The following is a 17,676-nucleotide window of genomic DNA, read 5'->3' as shown; positions in this document are numbered from 1 at the left end:
AGGTGTGATGTTTTGGACGAGGGATTACGGATATAGGCCTATAGATATGAAATATTGTAGTAAGGCTTATATTGTACTGTTTATGCTTTTGATCTGTACGAACATGACATCCCGAGTCTTTTAATGAAATACATTTCTATGGAAATGCTTTTGATAAATCTTTATCATATTTTTGTTTTGGGACAAATTCCGCAACACTTTCATTTAAAATGTAACTCTGATTTTTAAACAAAGCATAAACAAACCGGTCTTTTCTGGCCGTGATTTTGGGGATGTCACAGTTGGTATCAGAGCATTAGTTTAAGCGAACTAGGAATTTGTAGGATTTCTAGACTTAAACTTAGAATGCTAAGCGATGATTGTGAGGTGTGAGCACTAGCTTATTTTAGGAATTGTGCCTAAAATGCTTTTATGTGCTAAATGTTTTATGCGTGATATGTTGTTATTTTGTTCGGATCTATGGTCTGTTGCCGACCGGATCTGGAAACCTTATGTGTTTAGGATTCTAAACGTACGACTACGATATTAGAACTAGCATGTAAACGTTTTGGAGTGATAAGGACGATTTAAAACGTCTCTCCTAAATAAAGATCTGAATTCGCCTTATTCGGTGTATAGATCAAGATGGTAAGGACCCGTAGCGGAAACGTAAACGCAAATGGGAACGGACACCAACCCCCAGTGGTTCAGCAAATACCTATTGTTGAAGAAGTTGCACCTGAGCCAGTTACCATGGCTGGAGTTCAAGCCATGATTCAGGCTATGCTAGCTGAACAAAGGGAAGAAATGAGACGGATGCTCCGCGAAAATAGGGACGAACCTACCATACATGTTGAACCGACGGAGCCAGTTCCCGAGCCATCTGAGGAAGGGAACTATAGCCGTCAAGTGAGTCAAATAGGGACTCAAGGTGAACAAAGGGATGGTCCAGAAGGGAGAAACAACAAGGATGGGCGGATGTACAAAAATTTCTTGGGTGCAAAACCACCAAGTCTCTCAGGAAGCCCAAAGCCTGTTGAGATTATGGACTGGATCTCCGAGATGGAGATGGTGTTTGAAAGCTGTGACTGCAACGAGAAGCAGAAGACTGTCTTCGCTGTGAGACAATTGAAAACTGGAGTCTTGAGTTGGTGGAAGCTATTGGCAGATACGATGCCACGAGGAGAAGCCCTGAAAATGTCATGGGATGAGTTCTTGGAACAACTGAAGGCACAGTACTGTTCAGAGATAGACCTGATTGATCTGAACAATGAGTTCCAAAATTTGAAGAAGGGGAGAATGAGCATCGATGACTATGCTGCTGCATTTACGGAAAAGATGAAGTTGTTTCCATACCTAGTGCCAACCGAACTTTCTAAAATTGAGAAATTCGCAAACGGACTGCCGGCTGACTTTGGCCCAACAGTCAAGATGGCAACCACTCTGAAATCAGCTGTTCGAGCAGCTAAGAATGTGGAGACCCAACAAAAGGAAAGGGGTCTGGAAAGGGCTGAGGTCGGTGAGAAACGGAAGTTCGATGGATTCTCGAAGTCCAACAAGAAGAGTAGATTCTCGAAACCTGGTTCGAGAGGAGGAGGATCAGAAACCAAGTGGTGTGACAAGTGCAAGAAGAAGCACTTTGGGAAGTGTGATGGAGGGGTCACTTGTTACAAATGCGGAAAGCCTGGGCACTATGCTAATGAATGCACCCTCAACCAGAAGGCCTGTTATGGGTGTAATGAAGAAGGGCACATTTTGAAGGACTGCCCGAAGAAGAAGGAGGCAGGAAGACCCAACATACCACCGAAGCCGAAGGCGAGAGCCTTCCAGATGACGCTCGAGGCTGCAAAGGAGGCAGCAGACGTCGCTTCAGGTACCTTTCTTGTAAATGGTTTACCTGCAAATATATTGTTTGATTCCGGAGCCAACTACTCCTTTGTGTCGCATAAATTTAGTGCGAAATTAGCATTACCTGTAGAAAAACTAGATAATGCCCTGATTGTAGAAGTTGCCAGTGGCAAGTTCGTACCTGTTAGTAATCGTATTAGGAACATCGTCATTGACCTAAACGGAAACGAATTCCACGAAGAGCTATTACCCATAGAGTTAAACGGTTTCGACATCGTTTTGGGTATGGATTGGCTTAGCGCTAACGATGCTGAGATTCAATGCCGAAAGAAGATAGTAAAGGTAAATCCACCCGGAAAAGAATCATTTATGGTGTACGGGGACAAATGCAGAGTGAATTCTGGAATCATCTCCCTGATGAAAGCCAGGAAATGTTTGTCAAAGGGATGTGCATCATACTTGGCATTCGTAATCGATGCTAAGAAGGAAAAGAAAGAGGTGCAGAATATACCGGTTGTGTGCGATTATCCGGAAGTCTTTCCCGAAGATCTTCCCGGATTACCACCTGATAGGCAAGTAGAGTTTCGTATAGACTTATTACCAGGAACAACACCGATAGCAAAGGCACCTTACCGATTAGCACCGACGGAGATGAAGGAGCTCATGACGCAACTTCAGGAGCTGTTGGACAGCGGTTTCATTCGACCTAGTTCATCACCCTGGGGAGCTCCAGTGTTATTCGTGAAGAAGAAGGACGGAAGCATGAGGATGTGCATAGACTACCGAGAGCTGAATAAGGCAACGGTGAAGAACAAGTATCCATTGCCGAGGATTGATGACCTATTCGATCAGCTGCAAGGTTCGAGCTACTTCTCAAAGATCGATCTTAGGTCAGGATATCATCAGCTGAAGGTGAGGGAGCAGGATATTGAAAAGACTGCATTCAGAACAAGATATGGACACTACGAGTTCTTGGTTATGTCATTCGGACTAACCAATGCTCCCGCAGCATTCATGGATTTGATGAATAGGGTTTGTAAACCATTCCTCGATAAATCTGTGATAGTGTTCATCGACGACATTCTCATCTACTCGAAAAGCCAAGAGGAGCATGGCAAGCATCTACGGGAAGTATTAGAAGTGTTGAAGAAGGAGAAGCTTTTTGCAAAGTTCTCCAAATGCGACTTTTGGATACGGGAAGTCCAATTCTTGGGTCATGTTGTTAACCAGGAGGGAATAATGGTTGACCCCGCCAAGATCGAGGCTGTAATGAAGTGGGAACGTCCAAAGAGTCCCACGGAGATTCGAAGCTTTCTAGGATTAGTCGGATATTATCAACGATTTATCCAAGGCTTTTCTTCGATAGCTGCTCCATTAACAGCTTTGACTCATAAAGGAGCCACATATACATGGAGTGAGAAACACGAAGAGGCGTTCGAGAAGCTAAAGAAGAAGTTATGCGAAGCACCAATACTTTCTCTACCCGATGGAGTTGAAGACTTCGCAGTTTACAGTGATGCATCTGGAGTCGGGTTGGGTTGTGTTTTGACCCAAAGAGAAAAGGTGATAGCATACGCATCTCGACAATTGAAAGAACACGAAAAGAACTACCCCACTCATGATCTGGAGTTGGCAGCGGTAGTTTTTGCCTTAAAGATATGGAGGCATTACCTCTACGGCATGAAGTGCAAGCTCTTCACTGATCATAAGAGTCTCCAGTATCTCTTTAATCAGAAGGAGTTGAACATGAGGCAACGACGCTGGCTAGAACTTCTCAAGGACTACGACTGTGAGATACTTTACCACCCAGGTAAAGCAAATATTGTTGCTGATGCTCTCAGTCGGAAAGTCAATCTGGAAAGGAAAAGGCCAAGAGCGTTAAGAATTGAAGTCGTTTCGACGATTGTCGAAAGTATCAAGAAAGCCCAAGAAGAAGCTTTAGAGAAAAATGACCGAAAGGAAGAACGTTTGGGAAGAACGTTAGTGTTCGGTACAAACAGTCGAGGACTGAAGGTATTCCAAGATCGAATTTGGGTACCTAAGACGGGAGGAATAAGAGATCTTCTGATGGAAGAAGCACACAAGACCATGTACTCGATTCATCCCGGTAGCACTAAAATGTATAGGGACCTAAAACCCTACTACTGGTGGCCGACGATGAAGCTCGATGTTGCGAAGTATGTGGCCGAGTGCGTAACATGTGCGAGGGTTAAGGCACAACATCAGAAACCGTATGGGAGTTTAGAACCTTTACCTGTACCCATGGGTAAATGGGAAGACATCACCATGGATTTTGTGACTAAACTGCCCAGGACGAAGAACGGTCACGACATGATTTGGGTAGTCGTGGATCGTTTCACCAAGAGTGCACACTTCATAGCAGCCAACGAGAAGTGGTCTATGGATAAGCTCGCAAATGCTTACGTGAAGGAAATTGTAAGACTTCACGGTGTCCCTCTTACGATTGTATCAGATCGTGATAGTCGTTTCACGTCAAGGTTTTGGAGGAGTCTACAAGAGGAGTTAGGTACAAAGTTGTGTTTGAGTACTGCTTATCATCCACAAACTGATGGTCAGAGCGAAAGAACGATTCAGACGCTGGAAGATATGCTGAGAGCATGTACCCTCGAATTCCAAGGGAATTGGGACGAGCACTTACCTCTGGTAGAATTCTCCTACAACAATAGTTTTCACTCGAGCATCAAGATGGCACCTTACCAAGCCTTGTATGGACAAAAGTGTCGTACGCCGTCTTGTTGGCTTGAAGCCGGAGAGAAGCAGTTTATGGGCCCCGAGATAGTCCATGAGACTGCTGAGAAGTTGAAGGTGATTAGGGAAAGAATGTTAGCAGCTCAGGATCGTCAGAAGAGCTATGCTGACAAGAAAAGACGACCGATAACCTTCGAAGTTGGGGATTCCGTTCTGCTTAAAGTCTCACCATGGAAGGGACTTATACGATTTGGGAAACGAGGAAAGTTGAGTCCAAGGTTTATTGGACCGTTCAAAGTTCTTCAGAAGATAGGGAACCAAGCTTACAAGTTGGAATTACCCGAAGAACTCAATGGTATTCATAACACTTTCCATGTGTGTTATTTGAGGAAATTCACGGGAGATGTTCCCGACATAATTCCAATCTCAGAGTTAAGGATGGATGAAAATAAAAGGTTGATCGAAGAGCCTGAGGCAATTTTTGACCGTAAGACTAAGAAGTTACGACGCAAGATGGTCGACTTGGTGCTAGTCCGATGGAAACATTCGAATGGGCCAAATCTCACTTGGGAAACAGAGGATGACATGATGAGTCGCTATCCACATCTGTTTGCTGATGCATGATTCCGGGACGGAATCATCCTAAGGGGGAGTGAATTGTAACGCCCGGGTTTCAGGGCTAAGCATTTTTGTCAATGTAATAGTCTAGGTCAACTCTTGTAACTCTTTTTGAAGTAATAAAGATGAAATATTTGAGTATTATGTGAATTATGTGTATTTATGTGCTTATAATTTAATTATAAATGTATAATTGATAAATAATAAAAATAAGCGTCAAAATTAAAGTATAAGATAATCTCGATATCTCTACATAAAGTTGTAGAATATGTCTCAAGGTTTCCGTACATATAAAGAATGCCGAAATCCGAGTTATAACGAAGAAGTTATGACCCGTCGAAGTTTTACGGTAAAACCGGCACGGCACCGGGAAGCGTAAATAGTGAATTTACGATAGAGCAAGATTTAGCCTTAGCAATCTAAACGAAAGTCGTAGAATATGTTAAAATAAGAACATCGATAAAAAGAACGCCCAAATCTGACTTCGTATGAAGAAGTTATGATTTTTCGAAGTTTCGGAATAGCAGTGTACAGCCCGAAATTCGAATATTAGATCGAGCGGTTTTTAGCCGACACGACCTGAACGAGAATCGAAGATCTCGTTAAGGGTAGCGTAACGAGAAAAAGATGGGTGAAAACGGATGTCGGATGAAGAAGTTATGAGGATTTAACGGACCAATCGTGTCCCGGCCCGTTAATAATATAAAATTTAAAATCGAGCCAAAATTAGCCGACGGAGTCTAAACGAAAGTTGTAGAGTACGTTCCCACCTTCGCGTGGATATAAAGAACGTCAAAAACGGAGGTCATACGCGAAAGTTACGAATTTTTAAAGTCGAAGTGTGAAAATGCGAAGTCTGTTGCGAGGCTGATGACGTGGCTGCATCTGGGCCGCCCATCGCTGATAAAGGAACGCGCTTCGGATGATGACACCTGCCCTCGCTGTACGCTCCGCGTCCGAAGCCAGTACGCCCCGCGTACCCTCGCCCTTATCTCTTCCGGAGTGCTAGCCAGCTGGTCCGAGGTGGCGCTCCTATCCGATGACTACGCCCCGCGTAGGTCCGAGGTACGCCCAGCGTACCGAGGCCTCGCAGGGCTATAAAAAGGGGCCGATTTTCCTTCATTTCTCACACCTTTTTCACTTCTCTCTCTAACTTCTTTCTCTCTCTACAACCCCAAAACACCTCTAAACCCTAGTTAAGCCCCTTAGCACCCTAGGGAAGCCCCGAGGCTCCCGGAGTCCCGAGAAAAAGGAGTTTTTCGGTTTCGAAACGTTGCTCCAATCAAGTCCCGGTTCTCGATAAAAATCGCTGTAAGTGTGCTACGCTTACGCAATTTTTAATATAGCTTTCAAATAATTATAGGAATGTTATTAGGTCCTTAAAATAATTATTTGGGCTATTATTATGAGTTATATCGAGTATTATTAACGCTTAACAATACTCGGACTAATTAATTTGTCGCGGTTATCGTTAAACTAAACCCTAGTGGTATCGATACTAGGTTTTATCGAAGGAATATCGTTTTGAGAGTATCGAAGCGCTGTCCGAGTGCTGAGTCACCACCTAATCAGGTGAGTGCATAGTTACTTTCAACTTACACATAGATATGAAGTATTTTATATAAATTACGTGCTATGTGTGCATATTATCTGATTACTTGCTATCTATGCTGGATGAACGTTGTTATACATGTTTTCAATGATTTAAACTGTATATGTATTTTATATCTATGAAAATGTTGGGGTAAAACATGGGTAGATGCAATAGGTGATGTGTGATAAAATGATGAGAGGCCTCGATGTTGATGTTGTTGTTTCTGTCATCTAGCGGAGTATGGATGACGACCACGGACTATTCTAGACAGTCCAGTGGAACGCTAGCAGGCTCGCAACCTGTAGGTGTTTGTGAACGACGTGTTCACCGGTGTACTCCATCCCCCACATGGTTGCCTTTAGGACATTTATTGCTGAGGAATCCCCTTAGCAGTAGTGTCCGTCCCGATGATGATCCTTAGGCTAGGTCCCTTATGATAGGTGTTTAGGGACGTAAAGTGAGGATAACGGGAACGGGTAATTGGGTTATTGTTGATTGATGAAATTAATAAACTTATTTATTGTGGGTTGAAAACCCTATGTGCTCACCAGGCTCCCAAGCCTGACCCACTCAGTTTTATGTATTACAGGTAGTGGCGCATGAGCATAGGTGTGATGTTTTGGACGAGGGATTACGGATATAGGCCTATAGATATGAAATATTGTAGTAAGGCTTATATTGTACTGTTTATGCTTTTGATCTGTACGAACATGACATCCCGAGTCTTTTAATGAAATACATTTCTATGGAAATGCTTTTGATAAATCTTTATCATATTTTTGTTTTGGGACAAATTCCGCAACACTTTCATTTAAAATGTAACTCTGATTTTTAAACAAAGCATAAACAAACCGGTCTTTTCTGGCCGTGATTTTGGGGATGTCACAATACCAATCGAGATCACATGGTGATTTTGGTCCAAGTACCAACCGAAATCACAATGTTTTGGGTCCTAAGCCGAGAACCCTAAAAGCAAGGTATAAATCGCGATTTATGTCCTAACCCGTTGACTTTCGTTGACTTGTTTGACTTTTGTTGACCCAGAACTGCCAGTTGTCACACAATGATCTGAATCCTTTATGGTTAAATCCGAGCTGAGTTGACTCGAGACTGAGTTAGAGACCGATGGGAATCATTTTTCACGACATGACCATAAGTTGGTCACGACATGAGGGTTAGCTAAAGGATGACTTTTAAGCGGTTTGATTTTTGGTCAACTGTGAGGATTGAGGACTTAGAGGGCCAAAATGGTATTTTGTCCAAATGAGGATTTATTTTGGTATTTGGACTTACTAGGTTGGGGATTTATCCTAATTGCTAATTAGGGTTTGGTTTTTGGATATTATTAGTGGAGAGACTTCAGTACTAGCGGATCGTGTGTGAGATCTTTTTGTTGACTGATTGAGGTGAGTCTCTTCACTGTACTCGTGGGTCGAAGACACCAATACCGATTCACTGGATTATATGTGTAGGATGCTAGCAATCTCTGTGACTCTTACTGATATGAGTGTATGCTTATTTATGTGGGATGAAATAGACCCATTCATTATGTATTTGTTGTTTGTGTGAATCTTATTGATATGCATGTATGTTATATGTATGTGGGGTGAAATAGACTCGTTCGGTTGAAAAATACCAATTGGGTTATAATAGAGTCGGGGTGAAATAGACATGGGGGTTAAATATACCCGTTTGGTTGGAAAAACACTAATCGAGTTGAAATAGACCCGGGGGTGAAGTAGACTCATACAACTTCGAGCTGATATGTATGTATGGTATGTGGTATTTTGGGGAACTCACTAAGCTTTGTGTTTACAATTTTATGTTTATGGTTTTAGGTACTTTTGATTTTGAAGGGAAGAGCTCGACATGCTTGTATCGCATCCATGAGTGTTTTGCGTGATTTGACTTATTTGTACTATGATAACTATATGACATGTTTTTATACTCTGATGGTATTTCTAATTGAGTGCGTGATTTGACTTATTTGTACTATGATAACTATATGACATGTTTTGACATGTTACAAGTTGATATCAGAGCCTTGGTTTTAAGGATTCAGGCACACTTTCGGGTGTGTATGAACTCAAACTGAGGAATTGATAATTTTTTGAAATAAAACAATTTTTATAAGAATATATCTACAAAGAAAAGAGGTGTGATGCGTGTAATCAGCCGAGCTCAAGTAAGTATTTCCCAAAATACCCATACATGTGCTATGATATTGTTTTCATATGAGTATATGAGAATTGCATGCTAGATTAGGGCTAAGGATATGCTCATGAATACATGATATAATGTTAGGATGGATGCATTTATATGCTTATTGATTGAACAAGTAGAATTGCATGCTAGTATGGTTTCAGATGTTGGATAGAATGTCCTGATTAGGTGATTCACTGGTTTAGACTACTTGATTCTCGAATGATGGTTTCTTTGTGCGTTTATAGACCCCAATGATGCCAACTAACTATTAAGAGAATATTTTAAGTTACATGTTGTGGGGACTAGATAATTTTAGAAGGTTAGGTTTAACCCTATAGTAACTCTTGTTTGAGTCCAACCGTTATAGGGTGGGACCTAGCATTCGAAGAATTATCCAGTGCCGGTGACATGTAATTGTATTCGTGAGGTAGTTAGAAGGTATTAGAAGGAGTCTATCATAGAGTGGTAGGAAGGGAAGCCTAGGAAAGCCTAGGATATGTTTTAGCATAAAAGGCGCTATGTAGTGCAAGTAATGTATCTTGATAGTAAGGAAGTGAAGTGTGGAAGGTATTGGGCCCGTACTTTTGAAAGCACAAGATTTGTACCCAAGGTAAGGAGAGTCATGATTATTTTGAGGAACTTCTAGAGTGTGAACCTCATTGTATGTTAACTGATTATTTGCATATTATGTTTTAGAATGGTGATGACACATGGTGGCACAGGAGGTTCGGGATCTGGTTCTGGTTCGGGCACGAGTACCGAACCTATTGACGAGGGATTGTGTGAGCTCATCGCTTAAGAGATTACGTGATGTATCCTTCATGCGACCCCGATGATGTTCAGGACAAACAAGGAGAGGAACATTGAGATGATGGAGGAGCGCTTTTGGGACTTTTGGACTGAGTTGTCTGTCAAGGAGAGGAACATGATGTATCCTTGATGCGACCCCGATGATGTTCAGGACAATCAAGGAGAGGAACATTGAACATGAGTCTGTGCCCCCATGTTCAAGGAACATTGAACATGATAGACCAACCCTCTGTTTAGCTGCAAGAGCTAGGATGTATCTCCAACAGGGTTGTTTTGGTTCTGTGGCCTATGTGACAGGTACTAGAGAATAGGGAAAGAATACAGTTGATGATGTGACGACCGTCCAAGAGTATCCCGATGTATTTCCTGAGGATTTGCCTGGATTGCCTCCAATGAGGCAATTCGAGTTTCATATTGATCTGGTACCAAGTGCGGCTCCGATAGCCAAGGCACCTTATCGGTTATCACCACCTAAGCTACATGAGCTGTTAGACAAGGGGTTCATCAGGTCGAGTAGTTCACCCTAGGGAGCACCAATTCTGTTTGTGAAGAAGAATGATGGTTTTCACAATATATGCATCGACTATCGGGAACTGAACAGGTTAACAATAAAGAACCGTTATCCACTTCTGAGGATTGGTGAATTATTCGACCAGCTACATGGTGCATCTTGATCTTCCAAGATTGACTTGCATTCAAGCTAACATAAAATAAGAGTTCGGGACGAGGATGTTCAAAAGACAACTTTCATAACTAGATATGTTCATTACGAGTTCGTGGTGATTCGATCATTACTACTACCTTTTGGTCATTATGGAGGTTTCAGAATAATCTCTTTTTGGGAGTGGCTTTACCCAGGTTATATTAGTCTTATTTGATGATATTGTTAGTGTTTTTTATTTTTGGGTTTCGAATAGGTGTAAGAAAGCTAAGATCTTTTTTGTCAACTTGGATGTTTGATCCTATTATAACTTGTAATCATTTGTAATGTTTTCCTAGCTTCTCGCTAGTTTTAATAAATTTTCACTGTTCAAAAAAAAAGTTAATCCATGTGTATTGATTTCTTGTAATTTTTGTTTAAGACTTGTATCAAAATAATTTTGTATTTTTTAAGTGAACCTGTGAATTAGTTTGTATATATTTAATATTTTGTAAATTAGTTTTATATAATTTTTATTAGTTTTTGTTTGTTTTAAAATTAAAAATTGAGAGGGTTGAATAAGTTGGATGAGTTGAGAAAGATAAGTGTTTAAATGTATTGTGAGTTCAGAAAGATGAAAAAAAAAAAGTGAAAAAAAAAACTGATGTGGCAGTGGTTTGTAGGGGCGAAGCCAAAATCCTATAATAAGGGGGGCTTACATCTAAAATATGAAACTAAGAAATGAAACAACCAAACAAATTAAAAATAAATTCACCCATATAACAAAACTCTATACAATCATATAACAAATTAATTTTCTGCCCTTAATAATCATATAAACCAATTTTTTTTTTTACTCTCTTTCATTCGTATGGAACGCAATACTTCTTCAGTTTATATACCCTAGATAATTAAGACTAAAAAATAAACACATAAAATTGATTAATACATAAAAGGATGAATAATAGCTTAAATCTATCAGACTAAAATAATAAAAGAATTAGACTGGACGGAGTGGGAGCGGGAAATGGGTGAGGGAAGCTTCCCTCACTCCTGCACACCACTCCGTGGGTGAAGGAAAGGTGAGGGAAAAAATATGCGGGAAAAAGATGGGGGGAGGGGGTGCCGCATTCTCTCCCTTCATTCTATCGGTCGGTTTTTTTTTTAATTTTTTTAATTTTTTTAATTTTTTTTAGTATTTATAAAATTATATACCTACAAAAAAATATAAAAAATATATCAAAATTCATGGTTTTTAATTCCCTACAAAATGAGTATAATATACGTATGAAATATATTTAAAAAAAATGAGGGAAATGCTTCCCACTCATTCCTTGTTTTTTAGGTGAAGGAAAGAAAAGTGAGAGAAAGAAGGGTATGACCCACAAAAAATGAGGGAAACTTCCCTCCCACACCCTCCGGTCTTATAGATACAACTAAAAAAAATAAAGAAACAATAATAGATGGGATACAAACTTTTTGTCAGACATGGTTTGCTTTTTTTATTTTACCTACACTTTCGGTGTTTCTTTCTTCGATTCCCAACTATGCACACAACTACACATAATAAAAAAGACTTCAAAAATATTTGTATCTTGAAAGTTAGATCTTATGTAGCAATGGCGATTGTATTTTTTTTTCTTGGAGAGAACAAAGCAACAACAAACGGAATCTTAATGGAAACGCTACTGGACTTTTAGGATCTACGATCTGATTGATGTCGTTTCGGTTATAGAGCTCGTAATCGAAGCCTTCGGGTACGATGATCGTTTTGGTCGGAATGACGATGACACACGATGGTAACCATTTGAAAAAGGATTTTGATTAATTTGGAAGAATTTCAACTTGTTTTTTTTATCTGTGTCGAGGGTTTTCAAAATTTTTTAAAACTTTTTGAAATTTCAGTTACCATACTTATCCCTCTAAAAGATTGAAGATGTATTTTCTTATTTTCTGTAATATATATATATATATATATATATATATATATATATATATATATATATATATATATATATTAGTTTATAACCCGTGGGAACCACGGTTCTAAAATTAATTAGACTTTTATAGTAAAAACTCAAAATTATTAATCATTTATTTTAAATAAATTACTAATTAAGAGATATTTTTATTAGTTATGTGAAATTATAATCGTTAATTCAAAAAAATATGTAAAAGTAATTTTTATTATATATTAGATATTTTTTATTTGTGAATTAATGAAAACAATAATATAAAATTTAAAATTTAAAATAGAGAATAAATATATTGACAAATAGCATGACATTAATGAAGAGGTCTAATAAATTTTAAATGAAGAACTAATAGATTGACAAGTGACAACACATTAATTAAAAAATCTAATATGGTGACACATGACAAAATAACTACTCTTTTATTAGTATATATATATATATATATATATATATATATATATATATATATATATATATATATATTAATTAGAAAATAGAATTAGAGACTTGTATAGATGAATTTGCCTTCTATCTTTTCATTATATGAGTATTTAGGATGGTTTTAGAAATGGAGCTATCTTAGTCAAAGGTAAGACATCATTAGACAAGTTTGGCCACTCGTGATTTGAGTGAAATGACTCATTTCAACCCATGATTAAAAGGAATAGTAACACTCTTAACACAATCTTACAGATATTTTTAAAGCCACATAGACTTAAAGAAGTGTTAGCATTCAAGTTGTAAAAATTTTAAAAGTAGAGTTTATTTTGAAAGCCAATTAGAACTCATAACTCATAACCCAGCTTTCTCATTTTTCTCTCTTCTAGTAATAAAAATGTAATTTAAAAGTAGACTATAGAATATGTGTAGGTTATTTGAAAAAACAACGATAATTTTTTTTGTTGTTGAATATATATGATTTATATTTGAAAAATATACATAAATTCATAGAAAAATAATAAATAATACATGATATATTGATATTGCAGTTTTACAAATTTAAAATTGGCCCAACTTTAATCAGCGCCGGTTAAATAGTTAATTAATTAACTTGGCATCGGCTGCTCCTCTTTTCTTTACTATGGATTGCCATCGTGGCATATGTTAACCGTCGGATCATATTAGATCTTCCCACCTTAAATTCAACCAAACAAACCGCGCATTATATATACTCCTCTTCTCCCTCCGTTTTATTCATCGAGTTTTCAAATTTTATTCATCGAGTTTTCAAATTCACAATCTACTCCATCGAATCTAATCTCTCGACACCAATTTCAAGCCAGATCAATGGAGTCCGGGAAAACAACTAAGGGTGCCGGAGGAAGGAAAGGCGCCGGTGAACGGAAGAAATCTGTGACCAAGTCGGTCAAGGCCGGACTTCAATTTCCGGTGGGTAGAATCTCCAGGTTTTTGAAAAAAGGCCGATACGCTCAACGAACTGGCTCCGGTGCACCGATCTATCTCGCTGCCGTTCTTGAATACCTCGCTGCTGAGGTTCGTATTCATGTATTCTGTGATTATTTTGTTTTGTTTTGTGTTTTTATAGATGTTTGTTGAATTCAACAATTGATTTGATTCCCAAAATCGAATTATAGGTTTTGGAGTTGGCTGGAAATGCAGCAAGAGATAACAAGAAGACGAGAATTAACCCTAGACATGTTCTATTGGCTGTGAGGAACGATGAAGAATTGGGGAAATTACTTGCTGGTGTTACAATCGCAAGTGGAGGTGTTCTACCAAACATCAATCCAGTTTTGTTGCCTAAGAAATCTGCAGTTGATGCTGAGAAGACTCCTAAATCTCCCAAATCGACTAAAGCGTCCAAATCACCCAAAAAGGCATAGAATAGTTATTATGTTTGTATGAAGATACCTAGGTTAAATGTCAACATAGTTTCTTGTTTTTAGAACCATAATCAATCTAATCGCTTTTCGTTATATATCTATTTGGATGGTTGTGTTGATTGATCTTGTTGTTGTGTTTTGATAAATCCCACAAGTTTATTGTTCTTATGGTGTTTTGGGTTTATGAAATATATGAAAACCCTAAGTTCTATGATGTTGTCTCCATTGATTATCTTTTGGTTTGAAAAAGTGATGCCATAAATGTCTGCTTTATGAGTCTGAAGCCGTTGAAAATTTGAAATGTAGAAATCAAAGAGGCTTGATTTTCTAGCCGTAGTGGTGAACAATAAGTTTTTAGTTGAAAGTTAAAGACATGTGTTATGTATGAATGTAAAGAAGTGGTAAGATGATAGACAAAACTTATTGGATTTAGTATAATTATAAAGGTGGAGGTAGTTGTGACTGTAGTTCCTTCTATGGCAGGTAGATGTCAACTCATATTTTCTCATTTTATCAATTTGAAACTACAAGGTGAGAGTGGGAAAATGGTTAGGAAAGAGTATAACATCTCGAAATTTAAGTACATCTATTTAACCCTTCTTATTTACCAGGTTGTCAAGTTTAACTCTTGAGTGGAAAATGTTGCAAATGAGTACTCTATTAGGTACGCTGGGGGTAAAGTTACGCTCGCTCAGATGCAAAACCCTAAATGAGACTTGAGGGCTATAAAAGGAATGATAAGGCCACTACCCTAGCCACCATATTGCAGATAGTGAAACCTAAGAAAACAAAAACCCGTTATAAGCATTTGTGTGTGTTCTTAAGCTTGAAAGTGTCATTTTGTGGTGGTGAAGGAGAAGAGGAGGCCATTGTGGAAGCTAGAAGTTGGAGGACAAGCTTAGATCTGAGTTCTACAGAAGTTGGAGCTTCACTTGGAGGTAAAAAAGCTCAAAGCTTTCCTTGTCATCTTTGATTTGTGCTTTATGGACCCATTTTTAGGGTTTTTGGTTCCAAGGTGGGGACTTTATGAGCAAAGAGTCTCCATAAGCTTAGATCTGCCCTATTCCAGTGTAATATGTGTTGTAGGTCCATAAAAATCCATTTTTGGACGTGAATATTAAGTTATGCATGAGATATAGGCTTAATGAGGAAAGATGAAAGGTGTTTAGAGTGATTGGAGGCCTTTACAGCCATGCAAAGGCTTAAAGGTTTCGACTTTATGGATTAAGTGGCCTTAGAATAGTCAGATCTGGAATTTGAGCTTATGTCTTAACCGTTTAAGACCAAAAATCAATAAGAGCATGAAATTGAGACTTACGTTGGGTGTAAATCTCAGAACGTGCCGCGTAAGGGTTTAAGACCCCGATTCTGGATCGCCGGAGTACGCCCCGTGTACAAGAGCTGGTACGCGCCGCGTACTACCCTCTGTTGACTTTTGGGATTTGGTCAATATTTGGACCTTTGAGCCAATTGAGGGGTAAAATGGTCTTTTACCCTTCTGAGGAAATTTAGAGAGGGACTAGTCTAGCGTTTGAGAGCTGTATTGATTAGGAGAATTTATTTTATGTGATTAGATAGAGGCTAGATCAGTATTTCGAGTTCGAGATCATCCGAGTTACCCGAGGTGAGTCTTCTCACTATACTTTACCAAAGAGTGGTAATCAGAGTCATGTGAGAGAGTATCTTGTATGCTTTTTGTATGATGTGATTTCTATGTGATTTGTGTTATGTGTGATTCAGAGTTTATAGAGTTAGGACCGAAAGGTCCACAGAGTTAGGACCAGAGGGTCCACAGAGATATGGAACTGGAGGGTCCCACTGAGACACATTGACCAGAGGGTCATACAGAGTCATAGCCTCGAGTGGCTAATATGTGTTGTATGTGGTCTTTTGGGGAACTCACTAAAAATTTATGCTTACAGTGTTATGTGTTTCAGGTACTAGCGAGGATTGCGGGAAGGCGTCGGCATGATCCGTACACACTGACAGATGATTGTATTTTGTGATCTTGGGATATGTTTTATTATGATGACATTTGATGAACACGAGATTTGAGAATATTATATGAGTTTTATGTTGTTTGAAAAATCAAAAATTGTTTTAAATTTTCACGGTGTTACAAAAAGAGAGCAAGTAAAATAGGAGAGAGAGAAAGAAAGGGGGAGTACACCCTTGGAAGCCCGCAGCGTGGCCTAGACTGCACCTAGGGGCGGTGTGCATGATGATGTGGCAGGTGGAGTGTGGCCTAGACCACACCCACTCCCTCTGGTCTAAGTCTCTTTAATTTGATGTCGTGGTGTAAAACGAAAATTCAAATTTGTCTACGTGGCATTGCCTTTTAAAACTTGACATAGTATAAACATGTGTTGTTTTTTAGATTTGTAGTGTCTTAAGGCTATCCCCATTCACAACCTAATCCAACCGAACCATTTATTATAAAACTAATTTCTCTTTCTTCCACATCCATAATACAATTAAACTCAATCTTTTACTCCAATTAGCAATCCAACCCAATCCAATTTTATATTAAAAAAATATAAAAATTATTATATCAATATTGATATCATTTTGTAGAGAAAAATAATCATGTATCTTGATATAATTCATTTGATTTTTTAATCAAAATTACATAATGTTATTAACAAAATTAAAATTTAATTACAAAAACTAATTTACCTATACTATTGACACGTAGGTTTAATTGGTTATTCAATGATAATAGGAGGTGGGCATTGGTGAGGTGGGGTTGTGTCTCCGGCCTAGGTCACCAAACTTAATTTTGTTTATTTTAATCTATAAACCGTGAGCAGCTCGCCCGTATAACCCCAATGGGGTAGTCTAAGTATGGATTAGATTGTGTGGTGTCATGCTAGTATTATTGTCGGTATGCTTATGTGGGAGCTATTATCGACGGTCTACATCGCCCCCCAATTGTATTTATGTCAGTGGTATATCATTACAGACAAATCTTCACACTAAAAGGCTTTTGGTCTAGCGGTAAAGAGTGATCATTTCAAATAAGAGGTCATGAGTTCAAGTCTCTTAGAAGATATAAATGATATTTAGGAGTGGTTTATAGATAGTTTGCTGTTTCAATAAATTAAAAAAAAAAAAAAAAAAAGACAAACCTTCAATGCTAAAAAATTGAACCGTTTGTGCTAGAACCTTTGGAGCATGTTTGTCACTTTTTTAATTAGAAATTACCAATATATATATATATATATATATATATATATATATATATATATATATATATATATATATATACCTTTCAATTCACTCAAAATACTCTAAAAACAAACTTTATTCTATCAAAATGTTTTAACAAGCAAAATACTCTAAACTCTAATGCTTCTAACCCAATTGCAATCTTCGGGTAGGATCCGTCATCACCACCACCTTATCGGCCACAAATCGATCCATTAATTTACTTTCAAAATCAAATGTTTGTAG

The 17,676-nt window shown here is 38.4% G+C and overlaps 1 protein-coding gene across 1 annotated transcript; it reads left to right on the top strand.

Moving 5' to 3' along the window:
• The first annotated feature begins 13,567 nt into the window (after positions 1–13,567).
• LOC145069756 (histone H2A.1-like) lies at positions 13,568–14,318 on the top strand. The gene is made up of 2 exons (XM_079016705.1): positions 13,568–13,873; positions 13,975–14,318. The coding sequence occupies exons 1-2, from the start codon at positions 13,667–13,669 to the stop codon at positions 14,221–14,223; spliced, it is 456 nt and encodes a 151-aa protein (XP_078872831.1). The 5' UTR covers positions 13,568–13,666; the 3' UTR covers positions 14,224–14,318.
• Positions 14,319–17,676: the final 3,358 nt, after the last annotated feature.

The sequence above is a fragment of the Lactuca serriola genome, chromosome 8 (assembly GCF_051521515.1).
Source record: "Lactuca serriola cultivar US96UC23 chromosome 8, Lser_US96UC23_V15, whole genome shotgun sequence".
Classification (NCBI taxonomy): Eukaryota; Viridiplantae; Streptophyta; class Magnoliopsida; order Asterales; family Asteraceae; genus Lactuca; species Lactuca serriola.
This window is presented reverse-complemented; position numbering and strand designations above follow the sequence as displayed.